Source organism: Cavia porcellus, unplaced genomic scaffold (genome assembly GCF_034190915.1).
Source record: "Cavia porcellus strain 051 isolate PalLab524CR breed Dunkin Hartley unplaced genomic scaffold, mCavPor4.1 scaffold_12, whole genome shotgun sequence".
In the NCBI taxonomy this organism is placed as follows: Eukaryota; Metazoa; Chordata; class Mammalia; order Rodentia; family Caviidae; genus Cavia; species Cavia porcellus.
In genome coordinates this window covers 39326941-39354369 of record NW_026947495.1, presented here as the reverse complement: position 1 = coordinate 39354369, position 27429 = coordinate 39326941, and the positions used below count along the sequence as shown (strand labels likewise).

At 36.0% G+C, this 27429-nt stretch overlaps 1 protein-coding gene across 5 annotated transcripts; it reads left to right on the top strand.

The window, feature by feature from the left end:
- The first annotated feature begins 11192 nt into the window (after nt 1–11192).
- Nucleotides 11193–27129, top strand: Mmadhc (metabolism of cobalamin associated D). 5 transcript variants are annotated; one of them, XM_005007701.4, is made up of 9 exons: nt 11251–11324; nt 11647–11692; nt 12004–12082; nt 14944–15088; nt 19626–19843; nt 23794–23899; nt 24475–24605; nt 25634–25720; nt 26613–27129. In XM_005007701.4, the coding sequence occupies exons 3-9, from the start codon at nt 12077–12079 to the stop codon at nt 26811–26813; spliced, it is 894 nt and encodes a 297-aa protein (XP_005007758.1). In that variant the 5' UTR covers nt 11251–11324; nt 11647–11692; nt 12004–12076; the 3' UTR covers nt 26814–27129. The 5 variants fall into 5 exon arrangements, with proteins under 5 accessions (XP_003478634.1, XP_005007758.1, XP_005007757.1 ...); XM_063259052.1 differs by having other exon boundaries at nt 11272–11384; XM_003478586.5 differs by lacking the exon at nt 12004–12082 and having other exon boundaries at nt 11193–11324.
- Nucleotides 27130–27429: the final 300 nt, after the last annotated feature.

Below are 27429 nucleotides of genomic sequence, written 5' to 3'. Positions count from 1 at the left end.
AATTCATATTTGTCTTAGTCACTCTTTCAATGCTGGAACAAAATAACCAAAATCCATAATTTAGAGGAAAACAGGTTCATTTTGGCTCACAGTATTAGGGGATTCAGTGAAAGGTTAACTGCCTTCAAGGCAGAAAAAATTCTGGTAGAGAAAAGCTGTTCACATCATGTTAAACAGAAATCAGAGAAAAAAGGGAGAATCCAGGGACAAGAACAGATCCTCGTAGGTCACACCTTCAGTGACCTGCCCCTTTTGACCAGGCCCCACCTCTGAACACATCAGACTTTTGGGAAACAATTTAGATCAACATTATAACATTTCATCCCTTGTCTTCACAATGATCGTGTAAATCTCATTATTCAAAATTCATGAAATCTAACTCTAAGAGCTGGCAAACTCTTAATGGTGCTAACACTGTTTTGAAAGGTCCAATTCCAAAGTCTCCGAGACTCAAGGCAAACTCTTAGCTATAAGCCCCTTTAAGAATTAAAAAGAAAGTTAAACGTTTTTAATATATAATGGCACCAGGTAAACATACCCATTCCAAAAGGGAGAAAGAGGGAAAAAGAAAGTAGTAGTATCAAAGCAAGACAGAAAACCAGCAAGGCAAATATTAAGTCTTGTAGTTACATGTCCAGCACCAAGGACAGGTTTTAGAGAGACATGAACTCCAGACAGCTCAGGAGGGCCTGTTTCTATGGCCTTGCAGGTGGTGGGCCACATGGTTTTGCTCCTGGGCTAGCTCCACCTCTTGCCTATGGTTTCCCTCAGTAGATGTTTCACGTTTCTGGCATTGCCAACTTCCTAGGGTCTCCACTGCACCTTCAGCTTCACTCTGACAGCTTCACTGATTCCCCTGACATGGGCTCAAAGCATGGAGTATGACACTGTCACACATTTTTCTGGGCTTCTCAGGCCTCTTCTGAAGTCTTGATGACCTCATAACTCTTGAATTTTGTGTCCCTGAAAAGCCAGCACCACCTGGATGATGGTATGGTCAGTTGCCAGCTTTAGCATTGCCAGGCCCCCTTGCACCACAGCTAGGTTGGAGTACCTGGATGACTAAGTTTGGGGATATACTTCCTTAGACAGCCCTAAACAAGCAGGCATCCCAAGAACTCTGTCCTCAAATGAAACATTTTTGGTTTGGTACCCTTGAACCTGAGATGGGTATGGTCTCACTGGTTTCTGAGATGCCACCAAGCCAATTTTCTTCTTGTCTCTATTCAAAGTACTTGGTTTGTTTTTAATAGTGCTAAATACTTCAACATCCCCAATCTTTTGGACCCAACTACACACGATTCTTTTCTGCCCACTAGCAAAAATGTTCACATCTTTTGGCTCTGTTGTTAGATCCAGATTTTCATTGTGGACTTGACCAAAAGCAGGACCCATGCCACAGCCTAAATGTTGACCTGCCTTGAAATTATCTCCACCAGTTTAATTATTTCAATACCTTTAAGTTAAGCTTCACATGAAATCTTAGAGCACAGGCAAAATGCAGACAGTCTTCACCAAAATCAAATCTATATTAACTCCAGTACAATTTCTAATAGTCTTCATTTTCAACTGCTAGTTATTGTTTGCCCTTCTGTCTGCATTCTGGACCTCTGAGTTTCAACCAGAAATACTCATCAAACTTACCTTACAGCATTCTAGGGCTTCTCTAGCTGACATTTCTAACCTTTTCCTATTCTTCCTACAAACTAATTCCAAATGCTTCTAAACCATATGATCAGGTTTAGTAATAGTACCAATTTCCTGTATTAGTCAATTTCCTATAATTAGGACAAAATACCTCAAACTCACAGTTAAAGTAAAAGAGGTTCATAACTGGCTCACAGGTTCAGTAAGTTCAGTCCATGCCTTGCCATCTCCAAGACAGAAATAGAATAGTAGAAGGGCCTGGTGGAGGAAAGCTGCTCATATCAGCAGCCAGGACGCACAGCAAGAAAGGAGGAGTTAGGGGTAAGAATACACCCTTCCAGGTCAAACCCAGGCACTTGCCTCTTCCAGTCAGGCCCACTATCCCAACAGTAGAGAATTACTGAGGACATTTTAGATTCAAGCCATAGTAATATTTATTATATTATCTGTACTCTCCTCATGACAACTCTTTGTATTTCCACATTCATTTTGGGAAATTACCTTCACCATCCACACAGAACTGCACAGGAAAACCGGAATTTAAACTCAAGTCTCCCAGTAGGCACAGTATCTAGAAATAAAGGAAAAGTTCACATAAACACTATGAAAGGCTCAATCCCTGTGCTTCAGTTGAACACTAAGTATCTTGGAGACCCAATATGAAAGTAACATTGTAACCTAAGTCTAGGAAAATGAAAAGCTATTCTCTAACCTGACATATATCTTCAAACTATAAGTTTGGGTTTTAAGCCATAAGAATATTTATTTTTCCTCCAGGTATAGTGAGACATTATTCTTCTGACTCTGGTTTATTCACATGTATCCAAAACATTTAAATATCTAACTACTACATTTTGTAACACATTTAAATTTTCTAGTGATCTTTAATAAAAGTCAAGATGCTCCAAACCTGATTAACTTAGAATTAGCTCCCTATCTCTTTACATATCAAATTTAGAAAATATTCTTTATTGTTTTCTCAGTGGACTAGCAGGCTCATACCTTGTAGAGCAGTGACACGTAGTGTTCAAAGAGAATATTACACTTCTCTATGTAACAGTTTTTATCTTTAACCTTTGGTCTTCAAACTGCAGTGTTCCTCAAAATTACCTGAGCAGCTTAAAATGCAGATTCCTAAATTTCCCTGTCATAAATTCTGATACTCAATATATCTGGGGACAAGGTAAATTTGCTATCCCAATTACTATCACTCCTTTCCCCATCTCCTGGTCACTCTCATCCAAAGTCTGTAACAGGTCTTTGCAAATGTCAATGTTTATAGGAGGCACTAGGGATCTTGTTATAATGTAGATTCTGAGACTGCAGTCTGAGGACGGAGGTCAAAGAGGCTGAGTTTCTAACAACTTCTGTTTTAAACCTGAGCATTTCTACTTTATGTAGTGAGATCATCACAGACTGAATCCTCAGAGTTTACTTTTACTCAGTAACACAGTCTACATTTCCTCATCCTCATCTCTCCTCTCTATTCTGCCACACACTTCAGTCCTGAAGGATACCCTCCAGCCCCTCAAGAAGCAGGTAGGAACAAATCACATTAACAGTCTGATGGACGTCCTTTCTGAATCCATTCCTGCTCTTCTCTAGACCAAACAATTTCCTAACACAAACAAATAAGCCCAAGCAGTATCATCCCTTATAAGTGCTGTGCACATATATAAGAACCAAAGCTCCTTATTACATTATACCCTGTCAATAAAAATGAAGTTGAGAAGAGTTCAGTGATGACAACAGTGATAATATTGATAATCTGGATGAAAAAGATATTGCCTAACATGTACTGGAAACTTGTTAAGCAATTCACTGGTATTAACTTTTATATCTATATATGTTTGTATTATCTATATACTTCTCAAAATATCTCTAAAATAGATTATATCATTGTTCCCATTTAATGAGGGGGAGCTGTAGGCAAAGGCATATAAATAATAGTTAATATCTAATACCACAACTAAAGCCTAGTTTTAGACTGCATGAGTTATATTCACACTAAAAGCTAAAATATTAAACCATTGTATCCCAAAGATATAACATTCATTCTACCATATCTAACATTAATGTGCTGCAATCAATCCAGGACAATATCAGGTTTTCTAGAAATGGTTAGAAGATATGCCGGTTCTCCTCTTCCTCCTTCTTCTTTCTCTTCCTATTCTTTTTGAAACAGGGTCTCTGTATTCAGTATGGCCTTGAAATCACTATGTAGTCCAGGCTGGCCTCAAACCCATGGCAATCCTTTCGTCTCAGCCTCCCAAGTGCTGGGATTACAGGTGTGCATCACCATGCCTGGCTATGTCAGTCATGATATATCAAATACTAAAGAAATATTGGAGAAGGGACTGGGGATTTAGCTCAGTGGCATATGTGCCTGCCTTGCAAGCAGGCAGTCATGAGTTCAATCCCTGGTACCGATAAAAAGGAAAAAAACAAAACAACAAAAAAAGAAATATTGGAGCATCTACATAGGCAATTTAAAAGATGTTTTGTCAACAGCTGATCTCTGCTGGAGGTGGTGGCACACACCTGTAATCCCAGTACTCTTGGAGTCTGAAGTAGAAGGATCCTAAGTTTGAACTAACCTAGACAATATAATAAATCAAAATAAAAGTTAAATTTAAACAACAAAGATTTGGAATGTACTTCAGTGTGAAAGTCCCGAGTTCATTCACAAGTACTACACAAAATAAAAATAAAAACAAAAACAAAGAGTTCTGCAACCAAGACAAAGAACAAAACTGTTCAAATACTTTTATCTATATCCTTTTTTATGAAATTATCCTTCTTTTACATGCTATTTTATTCAAACAAGTAACAGCTATATGAGACCTTTTCTTAAAATAACACAATTATTGGCTTCAAATTTCTAATACGCTTTAGTATGCTTAGTTGAGCAGAAAAGATTCTCTCGTCTCTTTTGGTTTTATAATACAATATTCTTTATAAAAAGAGCTGGCTGGCTTCAATACAATAATCTTTACAGGCTGAGCATTTAGTAATGACTATGTATTCCCTAGTTTGCTTTAAGTATGTATCCTTTGTTGTTGAGAGTCAGTGTTCTCTAGAACAAAAGGGAGGCCATATGTTTATCAGAAGGCATTAATGCAAGCAGCTGCGAGGATGAGACAGAAAAAAAGCTCTAAGGATTATATATTAGCCTCTGAATAATCTCATAATCTAGGACTTTGATCAACCTTTATAGCTCTCTGTAGGCTCTGCTTTGCCTCTGAAGTGTAAGTACAAACCAAGATCGAGTAAAAGGAAGAAAGCAAAAAGATAAGAGGAAATTGGAAAAACAGTTGAGGGACAGCTATCCACCTCCCCTGTTTTCTTAGTTTCATTGTCATAGAAGGAATAAAGATTTTTGCAGCTATACAAATTGGACTTTGACTCTCACATCCATCTCCATAAGTAGCTCTATAGCATAAGCAGTCTACTTATAAAATCTTGCTCAATTTCATTGTCTGTGAAACATAGAACCTGCAACTCTTCCCAGTAGAGATGCTGAGAAGAGAATGCTAGGTAGATATGGAATCCAGAAACAAAACAATGAAGAACAGCTGCTATTAAAGAGAGCTGCCACCACTTCTTCATCTGTTCAACTTTCAATACATATTTAATAATAACTTCGTAGTGGCAAGAATATGGTGGACTCCCAGGAATGGTGAACAAACAGACAAAATCTCTGTCCTCAAGAACTTTATGTTTCATCCTTTGAATACTAAAATAACCACAATTTCATCTCCAACTCCCATGCCACTCCTTCAGCAAAGTGACCATTATTTTATCAATCAAATAAGACGGCCTCTTTGGTTCTTAATAAGACCTTGGAATCCCATCTAACAATATTATGCAATTATCTTAACAGCTAGAATACTTCTACCTCTACCCCCCACACTTTCTTTCCTTTAATCTCAGATGAAACTTTTAGGCTCTTGTTGCTAGAATTTCTTCTTCTGCTACTCCTTTAATATTTTATAGAATTCTAAATTTTCCCTTTTCTTTCTACAGTCTACACTGATGGTCCGTGATCTTCATAGGAATAGAGTGTTTTAAAATCTTCCTTTCAAGGACTCTTTCAAGGACCCTCAAACCTCCATCTCCCACATAATCCAGTTCCTCGAGAAATAGGTCTGCTTTCCAACAACTGACTGGACAAGTCTACATGAATGTCCTTCGGGCATCTGGAAATATCCTACAGCAAATTCATTATCTTTCTCCTTCAACTTTTTCTCCCCCTGAGAGGCAGTATTCTATGGGGGAAAGAAACACTATTTTAAATCAAATAGACCTAATGTAAATCCTATCTTAGAAGCTTCAGTAATATGCTTAACCTCTTTGGACTTTAATTTCTTCACTTATAACAGGAAAATAATATCTCCATTTTCTCTATTTTGATGAGGAATATAATCAGTAACAGGCAAATACATATCCAAGTTCCTGCCAAGTAGCAAATATTAGTATCACTGAGTCTCAGTCTCAGTAAAGGCAACTCTATTCACTGAGTACCTCGAGTCAACAATATAGATGTGAACTTCAGTTTGTCCCCTTTTCCTCATCTGCAGCCATCCTACATTGCTATGCTGTGTTTGTTCCTTACCTTCCCCTGCCACAGATTCTTGCTTTCTTCTTCACGAGTACAATAGACCCTGACCTGGTGAATCTCATTGTAGTTCCACATCCTCCTACATTGAGGCCAAAGAACATTTTCAAAACAAAAGTCTGATGCAATTACACTGCTTAAATCTGCACACTCACTTCTCATTGCTTTCAGCAAGACATCTATGTGAGTATTAGACTGTATTCTGGTGATGACCTGGTCCCCTTCTACCTCCAGTTCAACTCCTCAAAGTAGTTGTGCACTTCTTTGTTTAAAACAGGGTCTCAGTATGTAATCCAGACTGGCCTTGAGATTGCCTGTGTAGACCAGGCTGGCCTTGAACTCATGGTGAACCTCCTGCCTCTACCTCCTGAATACTGAGATTAAGTAAAAAATATTTTGAAAAAGAAAGTTTTGTTACTTACATATATTCACCATTTCATATATTTATATTCCATTCAAAACAGTTTCTCTTTACTCATTGTGGCTCAGATGAAACAGGAGAGTACAACCACTGGGCCACAGATGGAACGTGTGTAGGTCTTCTCTCTGAGAAAATATGCAGTATTTCTTCAACTTCAAATCTCAGTCTGAAGATTTCAGTCATTGGCCCATCTTTGGAGCTTATTAATTTCCAGCATTAAAAAGCAGCAATTAAAAAAACATAAGTGAGGAATTTTTATTTTCCCTCCCCAACTCTCTCTCTCACAGAAAGAGGAAATACACATACCGTATAAGAACTTAGGGCAAGGACAATTTTCTGACAGTGAGGGTTTCTGAAACATCACAAGGTGTTTCTCAAGGAAAGTACTGGAATCTCCTTCCTTAGACATCCTTAGCTAGGACGTCCTAAGACGTTCTCCTTTTTCTAGGATTGAACATTCATTGATTTGAGCTGCTGTGGGATGGCAGATGGCAAATGATTAAAGCCAATGATTTGGACATCATTTACTATAGTAATTGGACAGAGGTGGAATTAAGTTTTCTCTGTGTTACCAACACAGAAGACATTTGCTAAACTAACTCTGTACATATTCTGGGGTGAATGCTCAAATTATCTAACAGAACTATTTTTATATAACTTATAAAAATACTATTTACCAATAATTGTGCCCCAAAATATTACCCAAGTGATCTGTAATCATATCCACAGAAAACCCTGCATATAAATCTTTAAAGGAGTTTTTATTCACAACCATCAAAAACTGAACAAACCAAAGTGCTGATATAGGGACAAGAAACTCTCAACCTGATAGATATTAGTGTGAGTTCATGTTCTTTAATATTGACGAATGAATTTTAGGAACAACAGAGGTGAAGATCAGAATACATTTACTGTGGGAAAGAAACCTTTCTGACTGAGAGACAGTCAGAAGGGGTCCAGAGCGGATTGCCAAGGAACCTGCCTTTTCTAGGGAGTTTTATAGAACAAAACCATGAGGTGAGGCATGTTCCAGGTGAGGGAAACTGGGAAATTGCAAGGTGGCCATGAGGTGAGATAAAACTGGTCAACCAATAAGATGAGCATAATTGCTCCGGTGAAACTGCTTAAATTGGGATCAAATGAGGAAGCAAGTCACATAGCAAGCGCCATGAATACAGAACAGGAGCTTTCCTGTAGGGGATGAGTTAGCGGCTCTTCCTGACTTCCTTCCATACTTATTTAGAACATCAATCCCTGATGCTTATCTTTAAGAACTATGTGGGTGCATTTGTTTTATCTTTTGTTTTGAGGCAAGGCCCCCAACCCCAACTGGAGGTGCCTGTCACTCCCACGGTTGCAAGGTTTCTGCTCTTCTGCACTGCTTCCTTTGAGAGTACAGCCCTGTCTCACTGCCTGCAATATTTCTAACTTCACTGTCTATAATAGTGCTCTTTAATAGGTGAAGGTATAAACAAAGAATGAAGCATACATGTATTAGAATATTAGTCACAGAGTTTAAAGAGGAATAAGCACACGAAATGAAAATGCTCACATAAGATGAAAATGCTAAAGGAAAATCAGTCTGAAAATGTACATATTGTATGATTCCATTACTATGTTACTGGAATAGTCAAAACTACAGAGATGGTAAACAAATCAGCAGTTAATAGGTGTTTGAGGAAGTATGAAGATTTAATAGACAAACAAGGACTTTCTTTCTTTCTTTCTTCTTTCTCTCTTTCTTAGAATGGACTAAGAATAAAATAACTACCCATAGCATGGTGCTATAATTGGTAAATCTCTTCCACAAACATACCTAATCAGAATTCTGAATACACTGTACATGTACACTGAGTCTGGGTTAACAATTGTGAACCCACCATATATTTGAACTGGAATCGAACAATTGAGATGGTAGATGATGGGAGCCAAGAGCCTCACACAGAAGTGGAAGCTAATATGCAAGTAGAGTGACACAAGCATGATTCTGTAGTGCTGGGTTAGGGCTGGGGATACCAGCATGCCTTCCTGTTTAGCTGACATAGATGCAGATGGGTGCATGTCTAAGTATTTATAAATACGTCTGCTCAGGTTAGTGCACACAAATACAGCTCGTTTTTCTGTAGTTAAATAGGTCTACAAGTACGAATATTCCAAATGTCCAAGTCTTGATTTCTAACCATTTTCCATTAAAATGACCCATTGCTCCTAGGAAAAGTGGCTAACTTTAAAACAGAACCTGAGAGAAACAAAGCTTCTGTCTCCTGTGTAAAATCTTCCCAGGTCCAGGCAAACAATTCCTCCAGCAACTCCTGCCTTAGGAATGTGGACTTGTGCTTTCTCATCCCAGTCCTGTGTTTTTCTACTGATAATGGAGACACATCAATCGGTTTTCTCAGTGGATTCTCCTCCCTTAGAGGGCCAATACGGGGTACCATCACCAATAAAACTAATGAATGGGGTTATAAACAAGCTTCACAGCATCCTAACATCCTGAGATGCACAGGATGTGTTTTCTTTTCAAGTGTAAGACAGGGTTAGTTGCCAGGATTACTAATTGCCATTGTTTCATATCTGTATCTCTACCTGCTTAATATCACAAATTGTGTAAGAGGGGATCACTCAGTGCCTTGGGGATAGCCTGGTTTCAAGCGTTTCTAGTGGCTGGGTTGTACACTAATAAAGTGCTCCTGTAATCCCTTCTGGCTCTCTCCAGTTTCTTGGAAACTCTGCACTATTTTTAGGACTGAGGCAAGGAATACATAAAAAAGATCTTGCAGCATCTTATAATGCCAGAAACTGAGGAAATAATCAAAGAAAACATATACAACTTAGGGAAATGTTTCAAAAATGCAGAGGTGCCAACAAAAATAAATTTCATTGATATAAGAGAAAGAAACTCCCAGCCTACTAGATATCTGGTAGTTCTTATTCTCTAAAATTGAGGAATGCATTTTAGGAAAAACAGAGGTTAAGTGCAGAATGTATTTATTGAGAGAAAAAAGTTCCTGAGAGAGAGACAGAAAGGGTCCTCAGTGGATTGCCAAGGACCCCGCCTTTCCTATGGATCTTATAGAGCAAAAGTCCATGTTGAGGAAAAATGAAAACTTGCAAGGTGGCCATGAACTATGGCCAACCAATAAGATTACAAATATAATTGCTCAAGTAAAATTCATTAAATCAGGAACAAATGGGGAAGCAAGTCAAGTAGCAAGTGAGCATGCATATAGAGTTGGGCATTTCCTGTAGGGAAGTGGGTTAGTAGTTCCTTGTGGTATCTCCAGGGTGATATAGATCTACTTAGAGTATCAATCCCTGATGTGTATCTGTTGGAAGTATGTGGGTGTATTTGTTTTCTCTTTTGTCTTGAGATCTGGCCCACAGCAGAGGTGTGACTCCCTCACATTTGCAAGGTATCTGATCTTCCACACTGGCGCCTTCAAAGGGTCTCGCCCTGTCTGACTGCTTATCGTATTTCTATCTAATTCAGTTGTCTTATAACGTCATGACCAAAATTGGGACTATTTGAACAACAAATTAAAGCAGTATTGAATTATAACTCAAAATTTAAAATAAATATCCACAAGTCCATACTAATATAAATAAAGAATTGAATACATAAACAAATGGAGAAAAACAGACAAATCCCCAATGCAGAAAAACTTCAAATAATTTATGAAGAGCCTCTGCCCTCAAAGAGTATCTCCTACAATTTGGGCAGTACATGGTGACATCCTTTTAAAGGAAAAAAGTGACTTCATAATTGACAAATGCTGACTTAGTGAAGTGATAAAAGTTAGCATCAACAGTCATAAGTCATGCTGATATTATATAACCAGGACGGAAGTAATGAGGCCACGTTATACCTTCAAAAAAACCCATTGCTTCAGTGGAAATATTAGGCAACCCCAATAGACATTCAAGAAAATGCCTGATGGATGAGTTTTAAAACCTTAAGGTTATCAGGAGCAAAGAGATTCTGAGGAACTATCACAGTCTGGAGGAGTCAAAATGATTTAGATGTCTCGATTACATGCGATGTGGTATTCTGAATTCTGGTTAAGGACGTTAAACTTAAAAACTTGGGAAATTTGAATGAAGTATGCACTGTAGTTACTATCTTTAAAAATGTATTAGATAAATTAAAATGATATGTTATTCTTAAATTGTCCGATACGTATTTACTGAGCCTGTGTTGAAAGCTGGTCATCGTAGCATAGCTGGGGACAGAGAAAAAGGAACATGCCCTACCCTCAAAAACAATGACTCAGGAAATTTAAATAATAAAGATATCCCAAAACACTATACTATAAAGGGAGTACGAAAGCCTGTGAGCAGGGGAGGGGCGACCTAGCACACAGATAAAAGAGCCAACCAACTAAATTATACACTCCCCAGCCCAGCTAAAGCAAGGCCCCCTCCACCCTAACTGGTAGCCCCGCCCGACCTTCGGTCCTCCCACGCCTACGTGACAAACGTGCGCATCATTGTCTCGACGATCCTTTGCCTCGATGTGCTTGGAAGCAACTTCTTTAGCCTGCTCGGCCAACGCAGACGCAACTCCCATTGCTTGTCTCGCCGCCATTTTGACGGCAGAAGAGTCTAGTTCTGGGCGGCTGGAGTCGACTCTGTGGCTCGGTACGGAAGGTTTCTGCCTAGGCCCCTCCAAATTCGCCCGTCCTCAGACCACAACGCTCGGTATTATCCCTTTTCACACGGAGGCTGTTTTGAGCTTCCTTCCTTTTCAGTTCAGCTCGAAGCGTTGCCCCGAGCTCTTGTCACACAGCCCGGACCCGGACCCGCAGACACCGAAGTCCGCCGTCCGCGGCTGGAGGTTTCCGACGGGCTCTCGCCAGCGGCCCGGGCGCGGCGAGTTCGGCCGGCGGCGGGGAGCGAGGAGCGGCCCCAGCTGTCTGGAGCGGTGTGATCGCTGACGGCCTGTTTGTTTTGTCTTTTCCAGGACTGCTTGAGGGAAGACTGTCTGCTCTCCCCCAGAAATGGCCAGTGTGAGTAGTCTATCAGCAAACTGCTTGGGAATCCTGTAAATAGTGGAGGGACCATTTAATTACGACGGCATCAGCGTTGTGAAGAGAAACAGGGACCATAAGGATACGTTACGTTTGAGGACAGTTTGAACACAATTTTTTTATATATATGTGGATTCAGTTATACTGCTATGGACAAATTCAAAGCATCTTGTCAGTTGAGATATTATTTCAGCATCGAGAATTTTTTTTTTTTTAGCCCTTTTTGCATCTTTGGCTGACTGAACTGAAGGATTCTTTTTTTTGTTTTTTTTTTTTTTTTTTGTTTTTAGCAGCTCCATTTCCATAGGAAATGACTAAAATGCTACAAAACAAGACCAAAAGATACTATTCACGCACACCAGTATGATTGTAAGTGCGCAGTTGTTAATTATAAACATCCGAAGTTGGGCGTGTATTTCAGTGATAGCGCTTGACTAGTGTGTGCAAAAAGAAACAAATTAGATATATCTTAAGAGAGTTTATGCAATGGGGACATAAGATACATATGAAGCTGCTAGAATGAAAGCAGAACCTAATGGGGTTTTTTTTTTTTTTTTTTTTTTTGAAAGCTTTGAAAAGGTACAATTCACGCTATTTCAAAGCAGATTCCACTTTTTGTGCAGAAGAAAGTGGTAGGGGCTTGGTGTTATTTTATTGGGAAAAAGCATTTAACTCGAGTTTTGAAAGATCAGCAGAATTACAGAGTTGAGAGGGGAAAACCAGAAGTACAGTACAGTGTATTGAAAGGCGTCTCCTCCCCACCCATTTTAAAGAAGTCATTTTTGCCTGCCTGATTGTAAGATACGTGAGAAAGATTACTGGAAGATAAATTTACATTCGGAGGTGCAACCTTGATCAGCCAAACTCAGTAATTCAGATTTTGTTTAAATTGTGGTGACTAATTAGAGCTATGTGTTAGGAAGATTGTTGAAGTGCCCAACGTTAGTGAAGATGGTAGTCGCGCAATTAGTAAGAATCTAATGATTATAGAGTACTCTACCTAGCTGGGCACTTGGCACATTGCCTGTACTTCTAACACTGTAAAAAACTTGAAATTGCAAGTTCAAGTTCAGCCAAAGCAACTTAGCCACTTAATAAAATCTCGTCTCAAAATTAAATAAAAATAAAGGACTGAGATTGTCCTCTGAGGTGTAGAACACTTGACTGGCATCTGGGAGGCCCCATATTCAATTCTCAGTAATGTCAAAAAAAAAAAAAATTCTGAAACAAGTATTTTTGTTTTGTTTCTGTACCAGGAAATCAAACTCAGGACCCTGTACTTGCCAGGCAAATACTGTGCTGCTCTGCTATATGCCCAGCTCTAAATTGAATTTTTATCTTGTCATAACCCGAAGAAACATACACTGTAAAAGAAGCATATAATATTCAGAAAAAAATTGAAATTAATTGAATTGAAATTGAATATTTGACCTGACTTTATTTTGGTTTAAATGAATAATTTAGTAGGGTGAATATTTGGAAGATGCTTTTATCAATTCTTTGCTGAAATCAGCTGAGAGTGGAGGCCCATGTGTTTAAATCCTGGCACTTAGGAGGCTGAGGCAGGAGAATTGCCCGTAGCTGCATGATGAATTCAAGGCCAGTCTAAATCACACAGTGAGAGCCTGTCACAAAAAAAGACAAACCAATTCTTTGCCAGAGTAAAATAAAACTTCAAACCAAACGGCTTGGCAGGAGTACATTCATACCCAAATGATAATTAGCAACATTTCCTATAGCTAGGGGAAGGCTGCCTGCTCCTTTATATGCCACAGGTATTTTTCAGTTTGTAATTTCCTTTTTGCCAACTGTTAGCAGTCTGGGTTTTTAAATATCTGTTCACTGTACAAGACCAGATGGTAAATATTCTATGCTTTGTGAACCATAAACTCTGAATTACAGCTACCTAATTCTGCGAATATGGTGTGAAAACAAGTCATTCACAACAAATAAATTAATGGATGTGGTTATAGTAAAATTTGACCAAAGCAGTGTGCTCTACTAGGACATAGCTTACTGTCCTTTGCTTTAAGTTATCCTGATCCCAACTATTTTGCCAAAAGTTTCTGTATGGGAGATATTTATATATTATATATTTGTACATTATTTGTAAACTACTTTCAAGTCTAGAAAATGAACATAAGATCAGAAAACAAATCAGGAAGGTATTGTATATGCTAACATAAAGGAAAGTGGAAATTCCCATCAAACCAAGAAGAAAGAATTACATAGAAGATAGCAATTTAAAAAAAGGAAGGGTTAGAAAATAAGTAAGATTTTGGTCCAAGAAGAAGTTTTAGACATTCCGAATCTTAAGGATAGAAGAATGTTATTAGTGATGCTACCTTTTTAGTTTTGTCATGAGAAAAATTTTTCTAGACTTTGTTCTCATGCAGCACTCTTCAGTTATGGTCTTTATTTTTAAAAGACACATACTGTTAGCCAACATAATTTAATACTTGTTTGGTTTTTTATTGTTTTTTCTGGTACTGGGATTGAACCCAGATCCTTAATACTAAACTATATCCTTGACCTTTTTACTTATTTTTATTTGTTTTGAGATGGTCTCGCTAACTCACCAAATTGTTCACACAATGCTGAAATGTGATCATACTGTTTCACCTGGAATTACAGGTGTGCTTGACTTACATATTTGTTGTCATTTGTGATGTGTCAATATAAAATGAATGTTATATAGAGAGGCTTTCCAAAGAAAACTGTTCATTCAGGAGTGAGTAATTGCAATCCGTAACATGTACACCATGGCATAGTGTGGTGGAACTATAGATACACCCAAGGAAGCAAAGGGAGGCAAGACTTTCAAACATAAAATGAAGACAGTTGCATAGTTATTGTGCAAAATTATTCTTGGCAAAAAGTCACTAACAAAAATACGAATCCAAGATTGGACAGGCATCATTAAGTAGGCATCTTCATAGAAGTATTTTTGTGTGTGTGCGCAGGATTTGTTTTTGTGCAATTGTGCTTAAGCAGAATCTTTTCTGATCTTTCCTATTATGAAGCAACTATGATGACCCACCTCCCTCCATTATGGCCTCTTGACTCATTTTGTTAGGATTTAAAATAAGTAATTCTATTTTGATTCTGGCAATTTTCATTGAATTTATTTTAAAATTATGAATACATATTATATGTATTACATAGATAAGTTACAATACTTAAATTCATAATAAATAATTTTAATTTTTTTTTTTTTTTTTCATTCTTAGGTGCTCTCTAACAGGGCCAGACTGGTTTCTTACCTCCCTGGATTTTACTCGTTAGTTAAAAGAGTTGTCAACCCAAGAGCCTTTTCAACAGCAGGATCTTCAGGTTCTGATGAGTCTCATGTGGCCACCTCATCCCCAGATATATGTAAGTAAAAAATAATGCATTGAATGTACCTAACCTACCAAATAAGCATACCAATCCAGTACTCAGTAGAGGTTTATTTATAGGATTCATAACTCACTGTGAACTGTGGCTCACTATCCAGCATTGAGAGAGATTGCAACATATTGCTAAACACAAAAAAGGTCAAAATTCAAAGTTTGGTGCATATGGCTTTCACGCCATTAAGTCAAAAGGTCATATGTTAAACCACCATAAATCAAGCATTTGTACTATTTCACAGAGCTTATTTCCTGAGGTTTAATTTCTTTCTATCCTTAACCTAGTCCTCCCTGAAACGTCTCCTTTTAATCCCATTAAGACGTTACTTCTTACCGTTTTTGATAAGTTTCTTAAATGTAGTTGACACTTTTTATGTATTGTATGCATTCAGTAATTTATCTACTACCTACAAAATCTATTTGTTTGACACAACCCCATCAGACTAATGATTTTTAAATGTTTCGTGTCACTTTCTTGATATACCTTTATCATTTCTCATTACTTTTTTTTTTAATTTTAAAGAGAAAAAAAATCGGAAACAAACAATAGCAAAAACAAAATGACAACAGCAAAAAACAGTGGAGATGTCTTCCACACAGTTTCAGTTTTAACGTTTAGTTCTTTGATCCATTTTGATTTTAGTTTAGTACGTGGTAAGAGGTAAGGGTTAGCCAGTTTTCCCTATAATGTTAAAGAGCCTATCTTTTTTCAAAGAGCATATTTTTCCTCTGTTGTATGTTTTTGGCCCCTTCATCAGAGGGCAAATAATTGAATGTGCTTTCAGTTGCTGCATCTTCTGTTGTGTTGCATGGCTCCACGTGTCTTTGTGCGAGTACCATTATATTTTTATCAGTGTAGCTTTGTGGTATAACTTCCAAGTCCAGGATTATGATGGCTTCTACTTCACTGTTGCTATCCAGGATTGCATTTGTAACTCTTTAAGTCTTGCCTGGTTTTATCTGAATTTTTGGATGGTTTTTTCCAGTTCTATGTAGTGTTGCTGTTGGTATTTTGATTGGAATGACATTTAATCTGTAGGTGAATTTTGGAAGAATAGACATTTTGACTATATTGTTTTTAGCTGTCCAGGCACAAGATATATTTTCACTTTATGATGTCATCTTTGATTTTCTTTTTACAAGTATTATAGTTTGCATCATAAAGGTCATTTACTTCCTTAGGTTAATTTCCAAGTGTTTGGTTTTTCTTGGTGCTGTCATAAGTGGTACTTTTTTTCACTATGGATTCGCTCCTGGTGTCCAAGAATGATAATAGATTTTTGTGTGCTATTTCATCCTGCTACACTGATGAATTTGGTTATTTTTAGGAGTTGGGGAAATGTATAGAATCATGTCATCTGCAAATAATAATTCATCATCTTCCTTTTTTATACATACTGCTTTCTTTTTCTTGCTTGATCATTCTTGAAAATGTTTCCGGGGATATGTTGAATAGGAGCGGTGATAGTGGGCATACTTGTCTTGTTCTTCATTTTAGAAGGAAAGCTTTGGTTTTTCTCCATTTAATATGATAGGGAATAGGTTTGTCATAAATGGCTTTAATGAAATTGAAATATAAGGTTCTTTCCTATTTTCTTCAGTGTTTTTATTGGATTTTGTCAAAACATTGGATTTTGTCAGAGGCTTTTTCTGTGTCTACTGAGATGATCATGTATTTTTTGTCCTTCTGTTTTTGTAATGTATTACATTTATTGATTTCTGTATGTTGAACCATCCTTGCATGCCTGGGAAACAGCATACTTGATCATGGTATAGGATCTTTTTGATAATTCATTGCATCTTCTTTGCCAGTATCTTGTTGATGACTTTTCCATTTGTGTCCCTGAAAGAAATTGGCTTGTAATTTCCTTTTTTGATTAGATTCTTGTTTGATTTTGGGTAATGCTACCTTCTAGGAATGACTTTGAGAGTACTTCCTTACTGAAAGCCTCATAGAAGGGTATCAGTGTAACCTAGCTGGCAATATGGCACACATACGCAAAAGAAACACAAAGAGAAAATATTTTGCAGTTGAGGAGCTCTGAGATGACCCAGTGTTCTCTCTGGAACAAAAACTCATAGTTTTAATTTGTTATCAGTCATGGAGGTGAGTGGGGGTGGAGGCAGAGTACATACGGAAAAGAAACTATAGCCATACCAGACACAGAGGCCTTCAATTAACAATGCATAGATAATTTTTTATGTGTGCAAGACTGGCACATTTTCTGCTGGGAATATTTGTTTCAGTAAAGCCAGCTCTACATATATCAGTAAGATGAAGGAGAGGTTAGGGTCCGGTTGTGACAGGGGCTTTTTTTTCAGGGGAAAACAACATGGTGGTCTCCCACACTCCTTCCCTTTTGATTTCACTAAAGAGTTTGAGTATTGGCTTTAGATCTTCTTTGAAGTTCTTTTAGAGTTTGGCAGTGAATTCATGAGGTCTTCGCTTTTCTTGTTGCTTTTTTTCCCCCTGCTGCAATTTTGTTGCCTGCTATTTGATTATTCAGGGATTTAAATTTTGGTTCAGTTTTGGTGATTCATGTGTTATCTAGGAATCAATGCATTTCTTCTGAATTCTTCAAATTAAAGACATACAGTTTTGCAAAGTGGTTGTTAATTGAGTTTCAGCAGTGTCCATGATTTCACTTTTTAAATTTCTAATTGCATTGATTTAAATCTTTTTTCACCATTTTCTTTTGTTTAAATTAGCTAAGAGTTTGTTTTGTTTATTCTTAAAAGAACTCTTCAATTCATTGACTAGAGGGGTTTTTGGTCTTAATTTCATTGATTTCTGCTCTGCTCTTTAAAAGTTTCCTTCTTTAAACAAATTTTGGGTTCTTGTTTTTCTAGGGCCTTGCAGCGCATGGTTAGATTACTTCATTGGGCTCACTTGGTTTTCATGGTGTTGGCATTTACAGCTACAAAATTTCCTCTTTGGCCTGCTTTCATTGTGTCCCATAAGTTCTGATTGTTATATTGTCATTATCGTACAGTTCTAGAAGCTATCGTGTTTAGTCCTTGTTTTCTTCTGTAAACCATTGATTTTAAAGGCGCTTTGAAGCTTAATCTAATGTGTCCTAAAGGAATTGTGTATAGAATCCTTTTTTTCTTGAAACATTACTGTTGTGTAATTTAAGTTCATGTAAGTTTAAAGCCTTCCATCTTGCCCCAGTTCTCTTATAGCTCCATCTTTTTACTAATCCAGTTGACATCACCTGAAGAATAACCCTAAATATAAAACAAGTGAAAGATTTTTATATTTAGATATATAAGGGGTTAGTACCCTGATACATAAAGAATTTTTATAGCTTGATAGGAAAAAGACATCCCAATTGAAAATCAAAGCAGCATGTTCACAGGTCTTTCACAAAAGAGAATTCCTAAATGCCTAACATATGAAAATATGCTCAAATCCACTATTAATGTGGAACATTTATTTCCTTTAAAGAAAACTTGAGACTAGTAGACCTCAGTGGTCTTTTAAACTCATCTTGTTCAGAAATAGCTAACAGGCTTATCTTAGTGGCTGCCTGGAGCCCTGTTACTCAAGATCATTTGAGAACTTGTTATAAATATAAAATCTTAAGTGTCACTCCATACTTATTAAATCAGAATTTATATTTTAACAAGATCCCAGTTGATTCCTAAGTACTTTAAAGTTTGAGAAGCATTGGAGTAGAATGTGTTGAGTGTTTTGAGACAATTCAGCAGGAAAAGAGTTACATGATTGCCAGATCCTTTATGTTAATAGGTGTGGAAGAGGAATGTAATTGCATTCATGACCAAGCAGTGAGTCAGCCATATTGACATAGCCATTTTCAGACATCACTTCTGGCAGGATATTAAAAAATAATTATTTTACTACTAAGTAATGTGCACTGCAGTTGTCTCTCTTTTTCCCTAAATAAAAATTGCACTCTCAAGTGTTTTTTTGTTTAATTTCCTACTTTGTTTTTTCTGGATCTTTATGAATTTTTTATAAATCAGTGTATTTTTAAAATTGTATGTAAACAAAGTATTATGGTCTGTTATACATATTTATAATTTGTATTAATTCATGCAGTTTGTAAACACAGGATTATGTCACATAATAGATGCTGCCCCCCCATTCATTAATGCTATGTGCCCTTAGTGAGCAGCAGATGAATTGCCCTGCCTAAGGGTAACTACTGTTAAACTTAGCTTTTCCTTTTAAATCTTTTTCTCATTATTTAAAAATAGGAATAAAAAATATATAAATGTTACTGTGCTATTCTTGATACAGCTTTTTTCTTTTAATACTATATAATGTAGGCCTCACTCAGGTCGGTATATAAAATTTTACTGTATTCATCTGGTACTTTACTGACTGCTTCCCCTAGTAGTTGATCTACCTGGAAGCCAATAATTACTTGTGGTGATCAGCATTTCGGAAACACCATGAAACTAATTTGTATTCACTCAAGACAGCAGATTTCAAAGATCTATAATAAAAACATTCTTTCAGCTTGCCTGTGTGGTGTTGTTACTGTTCTCTTTAGGCTCTCGAACAGTGTGGCCTGATGAAACTATGGGACCTTTTGGACCTCAAGATCAGCGTTTCCAGCTTCCTGGGAATGTAGGCTTTGAGTGTCATCTCAATGGGACTGCTGTACAAAAGAAAAGCCAAGGTCATAAAATTTTACCTGATGTTCTGGCAGAACCTTTATCAACTGAAAGACATGAGTTTGTGATGGCGCAATATGTTAATGAATTTCAGGTAAGTTGTTATTTACCACTGGGACTTTTTGGTTCACTTTTGTTTTTGTTTTGTTTTTTGGGGTTTCTGAGGTTTTTTTGTGGGAGCAGTGACGAGAATCGCACTCAGGATCTCACATTTGCGAGGCAGGCATTGTGCCACTGAACTAGATCCCAGCTCTTTGACTCTGTATTTTTCTGATTATTAATGCTGTATTTTTTATGAGCATATTTTATTGAAAAAGAAAAAAATCCCACTATGTACGGAAACAACTTAAGTAGCTTTAAAATACTTGATGTTGTCCAAGTTATATCACGTTTGCTATATAATTTTATTTAACTTTAGGTTATTATCTCAATTAGGTAATTAAGTTATCAAAAATACATTTTTAATAACTGTTGCAATTGTACCTAATTTTGCTTTCTGTATTGCTGGAAAACTGTTTTTCAGTTTTAAAAATGACAGTTACAGTGTAGATTTAATTCCTGCCAGCTTTATATTTTTCCACTCATTTGAAAACTTAAAAAATTTTGAGGTCACTGAAATTGTTCGTATATACTAAGCAAAAAAACACTGTAAATGTTTGAGTTTTATTTATTTGTCTTGAAATGGATTCCGAGGAGTATGGGGGTAATTTTTTGAGTTTTGTTTAAAGATTTTAAACTGGTATTGCATCCTTCCTTACTCAGGGAAAGCTATATATACTATTCAGGGTTTTTAGTCAAATGCCTAATGTTTATTATTTTTTACTTTGCTACATAATATCAGGCAGAGTTTTCAATCAAAGACACAATACTAGGAGTAGGCAGTTCCTTACAGAAATTATGAGTTAAGCGGATGACCTGACACAATTGACTTTCCCTGTCCTTCTCACTCTTTTTGGCTCTTTGATCCTTGCGTATTAATTTAATGATATTTCCTATATGTTTTGTTCCTTTATCTTATTTAAACTACTCTGGCCTGGTTTGGTAGCAAACACCAATAGTCATAGCATTCAGGAAGCTGAGGCAGTAGGATAACTACACGTTTAAGGCCAGCCTGGACTACATAGCAAGACTATCGCAAAAAAAAAAAAAAAATGAAAATGAATAATTTTTTGATCACTTAATCCTTTAGTTTCTTCCACGGGCTGTATTTTTATAATTCATATTGATCGTTTTATTTATGACATTTTGGGCTCTATGCTTCTGTTTGCCTATCAGGTATCTAAAACAGTCACCACTTGGTACATGGTATTAGTTACTTAACTTCCAGCAAATATTTATTTGGCTTATAGTTCCTATGAGTTCAGTTCATGGCTGGCTCCAAGGCAGACAAGTATGGTAGAAGGACCTGTGAGAAACCTGCTTAACCCATGGGAACCAGGAAACACAGAAAGGGGAAGAACCAAGAACAAACATACACCCTTTCAGGTCACGTCCCCACTCCAACCAGGTTCCATCTCTAAACAGAAAATTTTTGTGGCACATTTTAAATCAAAACCATAATATTCCTCCCCTGGCTCTCAGAGATTCACTTGTTTTTCGTTAATAAGGTACATTTAATCTGTCTCTTAAGAGTCACCAAGGTCTTTAACAGTTACAGCATTATTGAAAAGTTCACATCCAGTATCTTCGCTGAGACTTAAGACAAATCTTAGCTTGGACTCTGGTAAAAAAAATTTTTTAAAAAGTTAAAATACCTTCAACATACAGTGGTATAAGATAAACATTCCCATTCCAAATGAAGGAATAGGAGGATAAAAAGAAATTCAGACAGGGGAAACACTAAATCTCATAATCCATGCCCATGTGGCAGGTTGGCGAAAGACACAAACCCTAAAGGGTTTGGGCAGCCCTGTCTCTGTGGTCCTACTGGTTTTAACCCACATGGCTCTGTTGGACTGCCTCCGCTCACAGCCTGCAGTTTTGCTCAGCAGACGTTCCTTGTTCTGATGTCAACAGCTTCCTGGCGTGCCCATTACACCTTAAGCTTTATTCTCACAGCTTCACACACTATCCTTTCAGGACCATATTGCCTCGCTTCCCAGTTTTTTTGAAATCTAGGTAGAACCCTTAACCCCACAACTCTTGAATTTAGCATTCTTGAAAAACCAGCACCACTGGAGTGACATTGAGATCTATCAAGTGACTTGATATTTAGACAGCATTGGGACATACAATCTCAAGAAATAGCTGGACACCGATGGCTTCAGAGGCCAGTGAGTGACTGGATAAGCTGAATTTGGGAAACATTTCTTAGGTTGTCCTAATTAAGCAGAGTACACAAAGGCCCTCCTCTCAAAGCAGAGTGTTTCAAAAACATTAGTTTTACATCTCTGAGCCTGTATAGGAAAATCCGATGTACCCTTGACATCCTGAAAGCAGAGAAGAGGGTACAAAAGTGTACCCCGCTGGATCATGTCCCTAGAGACGTGACACTTCTAGCCTGGGCTCATCTCCCAACATAGGGCTTCTGGGGGACATTTTAGATCTAAACCATAGCAGTTGCATTGGAATGCAGAGAAAATGAAAATAGTGGGAAAGATTAGGGATGAAAATTATAAATGGCCACTTACACTACATTAAAATAGAAAGTCCTTTCTCTCAAAACCTGTTCTTTTTTCCAAGTGCAAATAGTATAAAAGTATAACCACATTATACTAACAGAAAAATATCAGCCTTGATTCCCCTTTGCATCAGATCTTCATAAGTAGTATCAGAGTTACATTATTTCTTTGTAGTTTCTCCTTTCAGTTTTCTACAAGAGTTCAAGGTTTATTTTATCAGGATTATGAGACTTTACAGGATGATAGACTATGGAAAGAGAACAAATTAAAGGCTTAAAAGTTGGCTGTGTGAAAATGTATATAAAGCACTTAAATCTACTAAATGATAAATAAATGTTGGTTAATTAATCTCTTACCTGCTCTTCATTACCCATAAATAATCCTCCACATTAAAGCTAATGATAGCTTTTTATATTTGATCTATTTCTCATGGCTTATAAACCAAAATCAGAATTTCTTAATGTAACACAAATGGCCTTTCACAATTTTGACTCCTTACTTCTCCCATTTTATTTCTCACTACTTTTTTGTCATTCCAACTACAACATACTTCCTTTTGTTAAAAGTATGCCATTCTCTTTCACTATTGTATATCTTTGTATTCTTACCTCTCTCTTGATCTAGGTAGTTTTTCCTCTTTTGCTAGCTGATTTTTTTCCTCCTGAATTTTTAGACTATATTCTACTTATTACCTGGGCAATACACAGGAATTAATATGTTTTATGTTTTAATTTTAATGTTTTCCTGATTCCTCCCAGCAAAGCAGGTTTCTTTCTTATCTGTGTTCTCAGAAAAATTTTCTTCTCCATATTGAATTGCATTTATTTATTGTGCCTGTTTTTCTTCTTAGGTCTGATATACCTGACAATAAAGGCTGGAGATAGATAGATAGATAGATAGATAGATAGATAGATAGATAGATAGATAGGAAAAAGTGTCTGCATCTGTCAAAGTGCCCAGTATATTAATAGATTCTTAATTATTTCAGTTAAATAAAGACCTCAAAGCCCTTCTCATAGGAGAGGCTATATTGTCATGTTACTTTTGTTTGTTTGTTTGTTGGGGTTGTTTTGTTTTGCTGCCAAGGATTGAACTCATGTTACATTTTTAAATTAGTGTTCAAATCCCAGTTTTACAAATTACAGCACAAAAATGGTAGATGTTAAAATATCAGAAGAGGTAACGTATGGCACAATTTATGCTGTTTTAGTTTCTCAGCCAATTTCAGTTTATATACAGTCCTAGAATATCAGTATATTGGTTTTCTATTTTATTCAGGATTTCAAAGTTTCAGATCATATTCATTCTTGGACAGAGGTTTTTTTGGTTACATAAGCAAGCATTACCTCACCTAGCCAGTTAGGATTATTTTAAAAAACTTTTTAAAGATGCCTTTGTTTGCTTAAATCCTTATTTCCCATAGGGTAATAATGAGCCTGTAGAACAAGAAATTAACAGTGCAGAAACTTATTTCGAAAGTGCCAGAGTAGAGTGTGTAATCCAGACATGTCCAGAATTGCTTCGGAGAGGTATGTCATACTTTATTCTTTGAAATACTAACGAATATGAAATAATATTGTTAGTTTTTTGATGTGTAAAGGAATAATGTACTCTTGAGAAATTTTAATGCTTTTCAGAGGCTTCTTAGTATCTCATGTCAGGCTGCAATTATATAAAAATAGTAGAACATTACACTGCTGCTGATGTTACTTACAATTTCTTGAGCTAATATACAGAAAATTTGAAATTATATTAACAGCAATAACATGTAACTTCCTTTACCATTCGGAATTGATAGCAGTGAGTTTTTCAGCTCTTCCCTTAAAACCAGAAGTGATCTAAGTTTGGTTCAGTCTTAAAAGTAACTCGTCAGGCTGGAGAGTTAGCTCAGTGACTTAAGCACCTGCCTGGCAAGCATGAGGTTGTGAGTTCTATCACTAGTACCAAAAACAAAACAAAACAAAAAAGTAACTCATATCTATAAAAATAACTTAGTACTACAAAAACAACTTAAACATCATTTTCTAAAAGTATATTTTTATAAACTATATCTTTCTTAAAAAGCAGATTATTTTCTTCTTGAAATTTATGTTCATATTTGCAGACTTTGAATCACTATTTCCAGAAGTGGCTAATGGCAAACTAATGATTCTGACTGTAACTCAGAAAACTAAGAATGATATGACTGTTTGGAGTGAGGAGGTAGAACTTGAAAGAGAAACACTCTTAGAAAAGGTAAATCTTTCAGTTGCTAGCAATTTTATTTTATGGTCTTATTTAGATACCAGTAAACCAGTATTCTAAAATGATTTTTCCAGCCTTTCATTCTGTGAAATATTTCATTGCTAAAGAACTTGCATGAATTTTTTTTTAAAACAGTTTAACTTAACATCTTCTCACTGTCTATATTTTTGGTATAGTTAATACAAACATTATAGAAATTAGGCTAAGACCCAAATTTTGATACATGTGTGGTACGAAGCAGTTATACGCTTCATGGGGAAGCCCAGCGTGGTCATGGCACATACATGAAGCCAGTATTCCAGGAGGCTGTTGTGGAGAATCACAAATTCAAACCCAGTCCTGCCAGCCTTAATAAGACCTTGACTCCATATGAAGACTAAAAAGACTGGGAAATGTAACTCAGTACACAGGGCTTGGGTACAGTCACCAGTACCACCACCACCACTAATAATATTGATGATACATGGATGTGTAACGAAAAATAAGTATCCCATTTACCCTTCTACTACTCCTATTAAGTTTAAAACATTTTTATGCTGCTTCTCAGAAGTATTTCGTAACTATGTAAATAGACAAATGTGTTTTGAAAGATGCAAAAGCAATATAGATGTCTTTATAAACAATTTTCATTCAGATTAATGAAAGCTTCTGATGTTTTTGTAGTTTTATTTTCATTTTCTTACCTATTTCTATTCTCCAAATTATATAGACTAGTAACTGTAGATACAATTTTCACAAGTTTGTGAATTAATTATGCAAAATTATAGGACATTTCATAAAGTGGAAAATAATATAGAAAAAACAACTTAAGACTTTTTAAAAGAAAACCGTTGTATTAACCATTAGTCTTTTGAAGTAGTAAAAGTCTAATGCCTTTACAGTCTATTTTGAGATCTTTTATTTTGCAGTAATCTTACTGAGTTCTATATTTGAAGCAAGTATTTAAAAGTTAATTTAAAAATTTATTAAATTGTAGTGGTGCTACATTGAGCATATTCTTTCTACCTTTTTCTACACAGTTCATTAATGGTGCTAAGGAAATTTGCTATGCTCTTCGAGCAGAAGGCTACTGGGCTGACTTCATTGACCCATCATCTGGTGTGGCAGTGAGTAATTAAATAATTTGAAAGCTAGATAATTTAAAGTAGCAATGTTTTTTATTATAAAAATATTTATAATTATTCCTTTGGTAAATATAGATCATTTACTCTTGTTTAATATTTTACCCAGAGTATATTACTATTAGTTGCTTTCAAAACTTTGGAAGGACCTGTTACTATTCATGGTTTCTCAAAATTTTAATTATTTTATTAAAAATATATTATTTCACCCATGATAGTAGGTATGATTGTTTACTACTTATGGGAAAATATAAAATGAGAGTTTATGTACTGAAAATTAGATATTAATGTTTCTGGTCTAAAAGTTTAAAAGAAACTTACAAGTAAAGACAATACTGCATACATAGTAAAAAAAATTTAGAGTAGTAACTGCTTAGAAATTAACACTTAGTTGCATTATACTTTGAAGAAAATAACACCTTGTCCTATTTTAAATTCTGACTATATCTTTCAATTACAATTAAGAATGAATTTTTTTTAATCTTAAGAATATGCAGTGCTTCTTTTGACAAGTAAAGATGTGATACAGAGTAGAAATGGAAGACTTGTACTCTGGGCTGTGTTTTCCTTATCTAAAAGTGAAGAAGGTAAACTAAAGATTCCCTTAAGCCTCATCCCATACTTAATCTTTGAAAGTGTTACAGATTTAATTCTAAATAACATGAAATTGTTAGACCATACATACCATATTTCTAGAATGCACAGGTATTGGAGGAGGGGTGTTAGGACAGTTTCAGTAATGAATGTTAACCATTTTATTTCTCATTTGACTTTTTAAATATCTGGACTATTAAAATACATACATGTTTATTCTTGTATAAAACTTACTACTACAATATCTTTCTAATGAATGTATTAATTTTTTTGTTTCCTCTAGTTTTTTGGACCATATTCAAACAACACTCTTTTTGAAACAGATGAACGCTACCGACATTTAGGGTTCTCTGTTGATGATCTTGGCTGCTGCAAAGTAATCCGCCATAATCTCTGGGGTACCCATGTGTTTGTAGGAAGTATCTTCACTAACGCAACACCAGACAGCCATATTATGAAGAAATTAAGTGGAAATTCGCAGTAATGTCATTTTATCTGCTCCATTACTTGTATGTAAAAGGATTGATCAATATAAACATTGTCAAAGACTTCACTTTTCAAAATATACTTCTTTTGAGTATTTATTTTAACATACATGAATTTACAACATTGGTGAGTGGGATTTTAAAATCATAAATGTTAATTATTTATATTATTGAATACATGTTAAGTATATCACACCAGACAAGATGTGGTAATTAACATGTAACCAGTTTGTGATCTATGAATGTGAATTCTCGCTTTTACTGGAAAAACCTGTTTTAATTTTTTTCCAAAAATAAATCATAATTTGGTAATAATGTGTGGCTTTTTTGTTGCAGTTTTTAATAAATACAATTCTTAAAGGTTCTAAGCAACATTATTAATTTTTTTAATTTATTTTTTAGTAACACAGTTCTAAATTCATTTTAAAAGTTCCTTTTTCTAATACTCTTTCACTTGCCTATTTCCTGGTACCAGGTTGAGTATTACTTTAAAACAATATGTGAACAACTAAAAGAATAATAAGGATAATAAATATATCTCTATGTATAAAAGCATGTGAGTCTTATTCTGTGTCGTTTGAGTGGCAGCTCTTAAATCTTTTTTGTGGTGAGAGT

What these genes read in the sequence shown, in the direction of transcription:
- Mmadhc (XM_003478586.5), top strand. An exon ending in GAGAAACACTCTTAGAAAAG is followed by an intron (nt 24,606 to 25,633) that starts GTAAATCTTTCA and finishes TTTTCTACACAG; the next exon opens with TTCATTAATGGTGCTAAGGA. An exon ending in ACCCATCATCTGGTGTGGCA is followed by an intron (nt 25,721 to 26,612) that starts GTGAGTAATTAA and finishes TGTTTCCTCTAG; the next exon opens with TTTTTTGGACCATATTCAAA.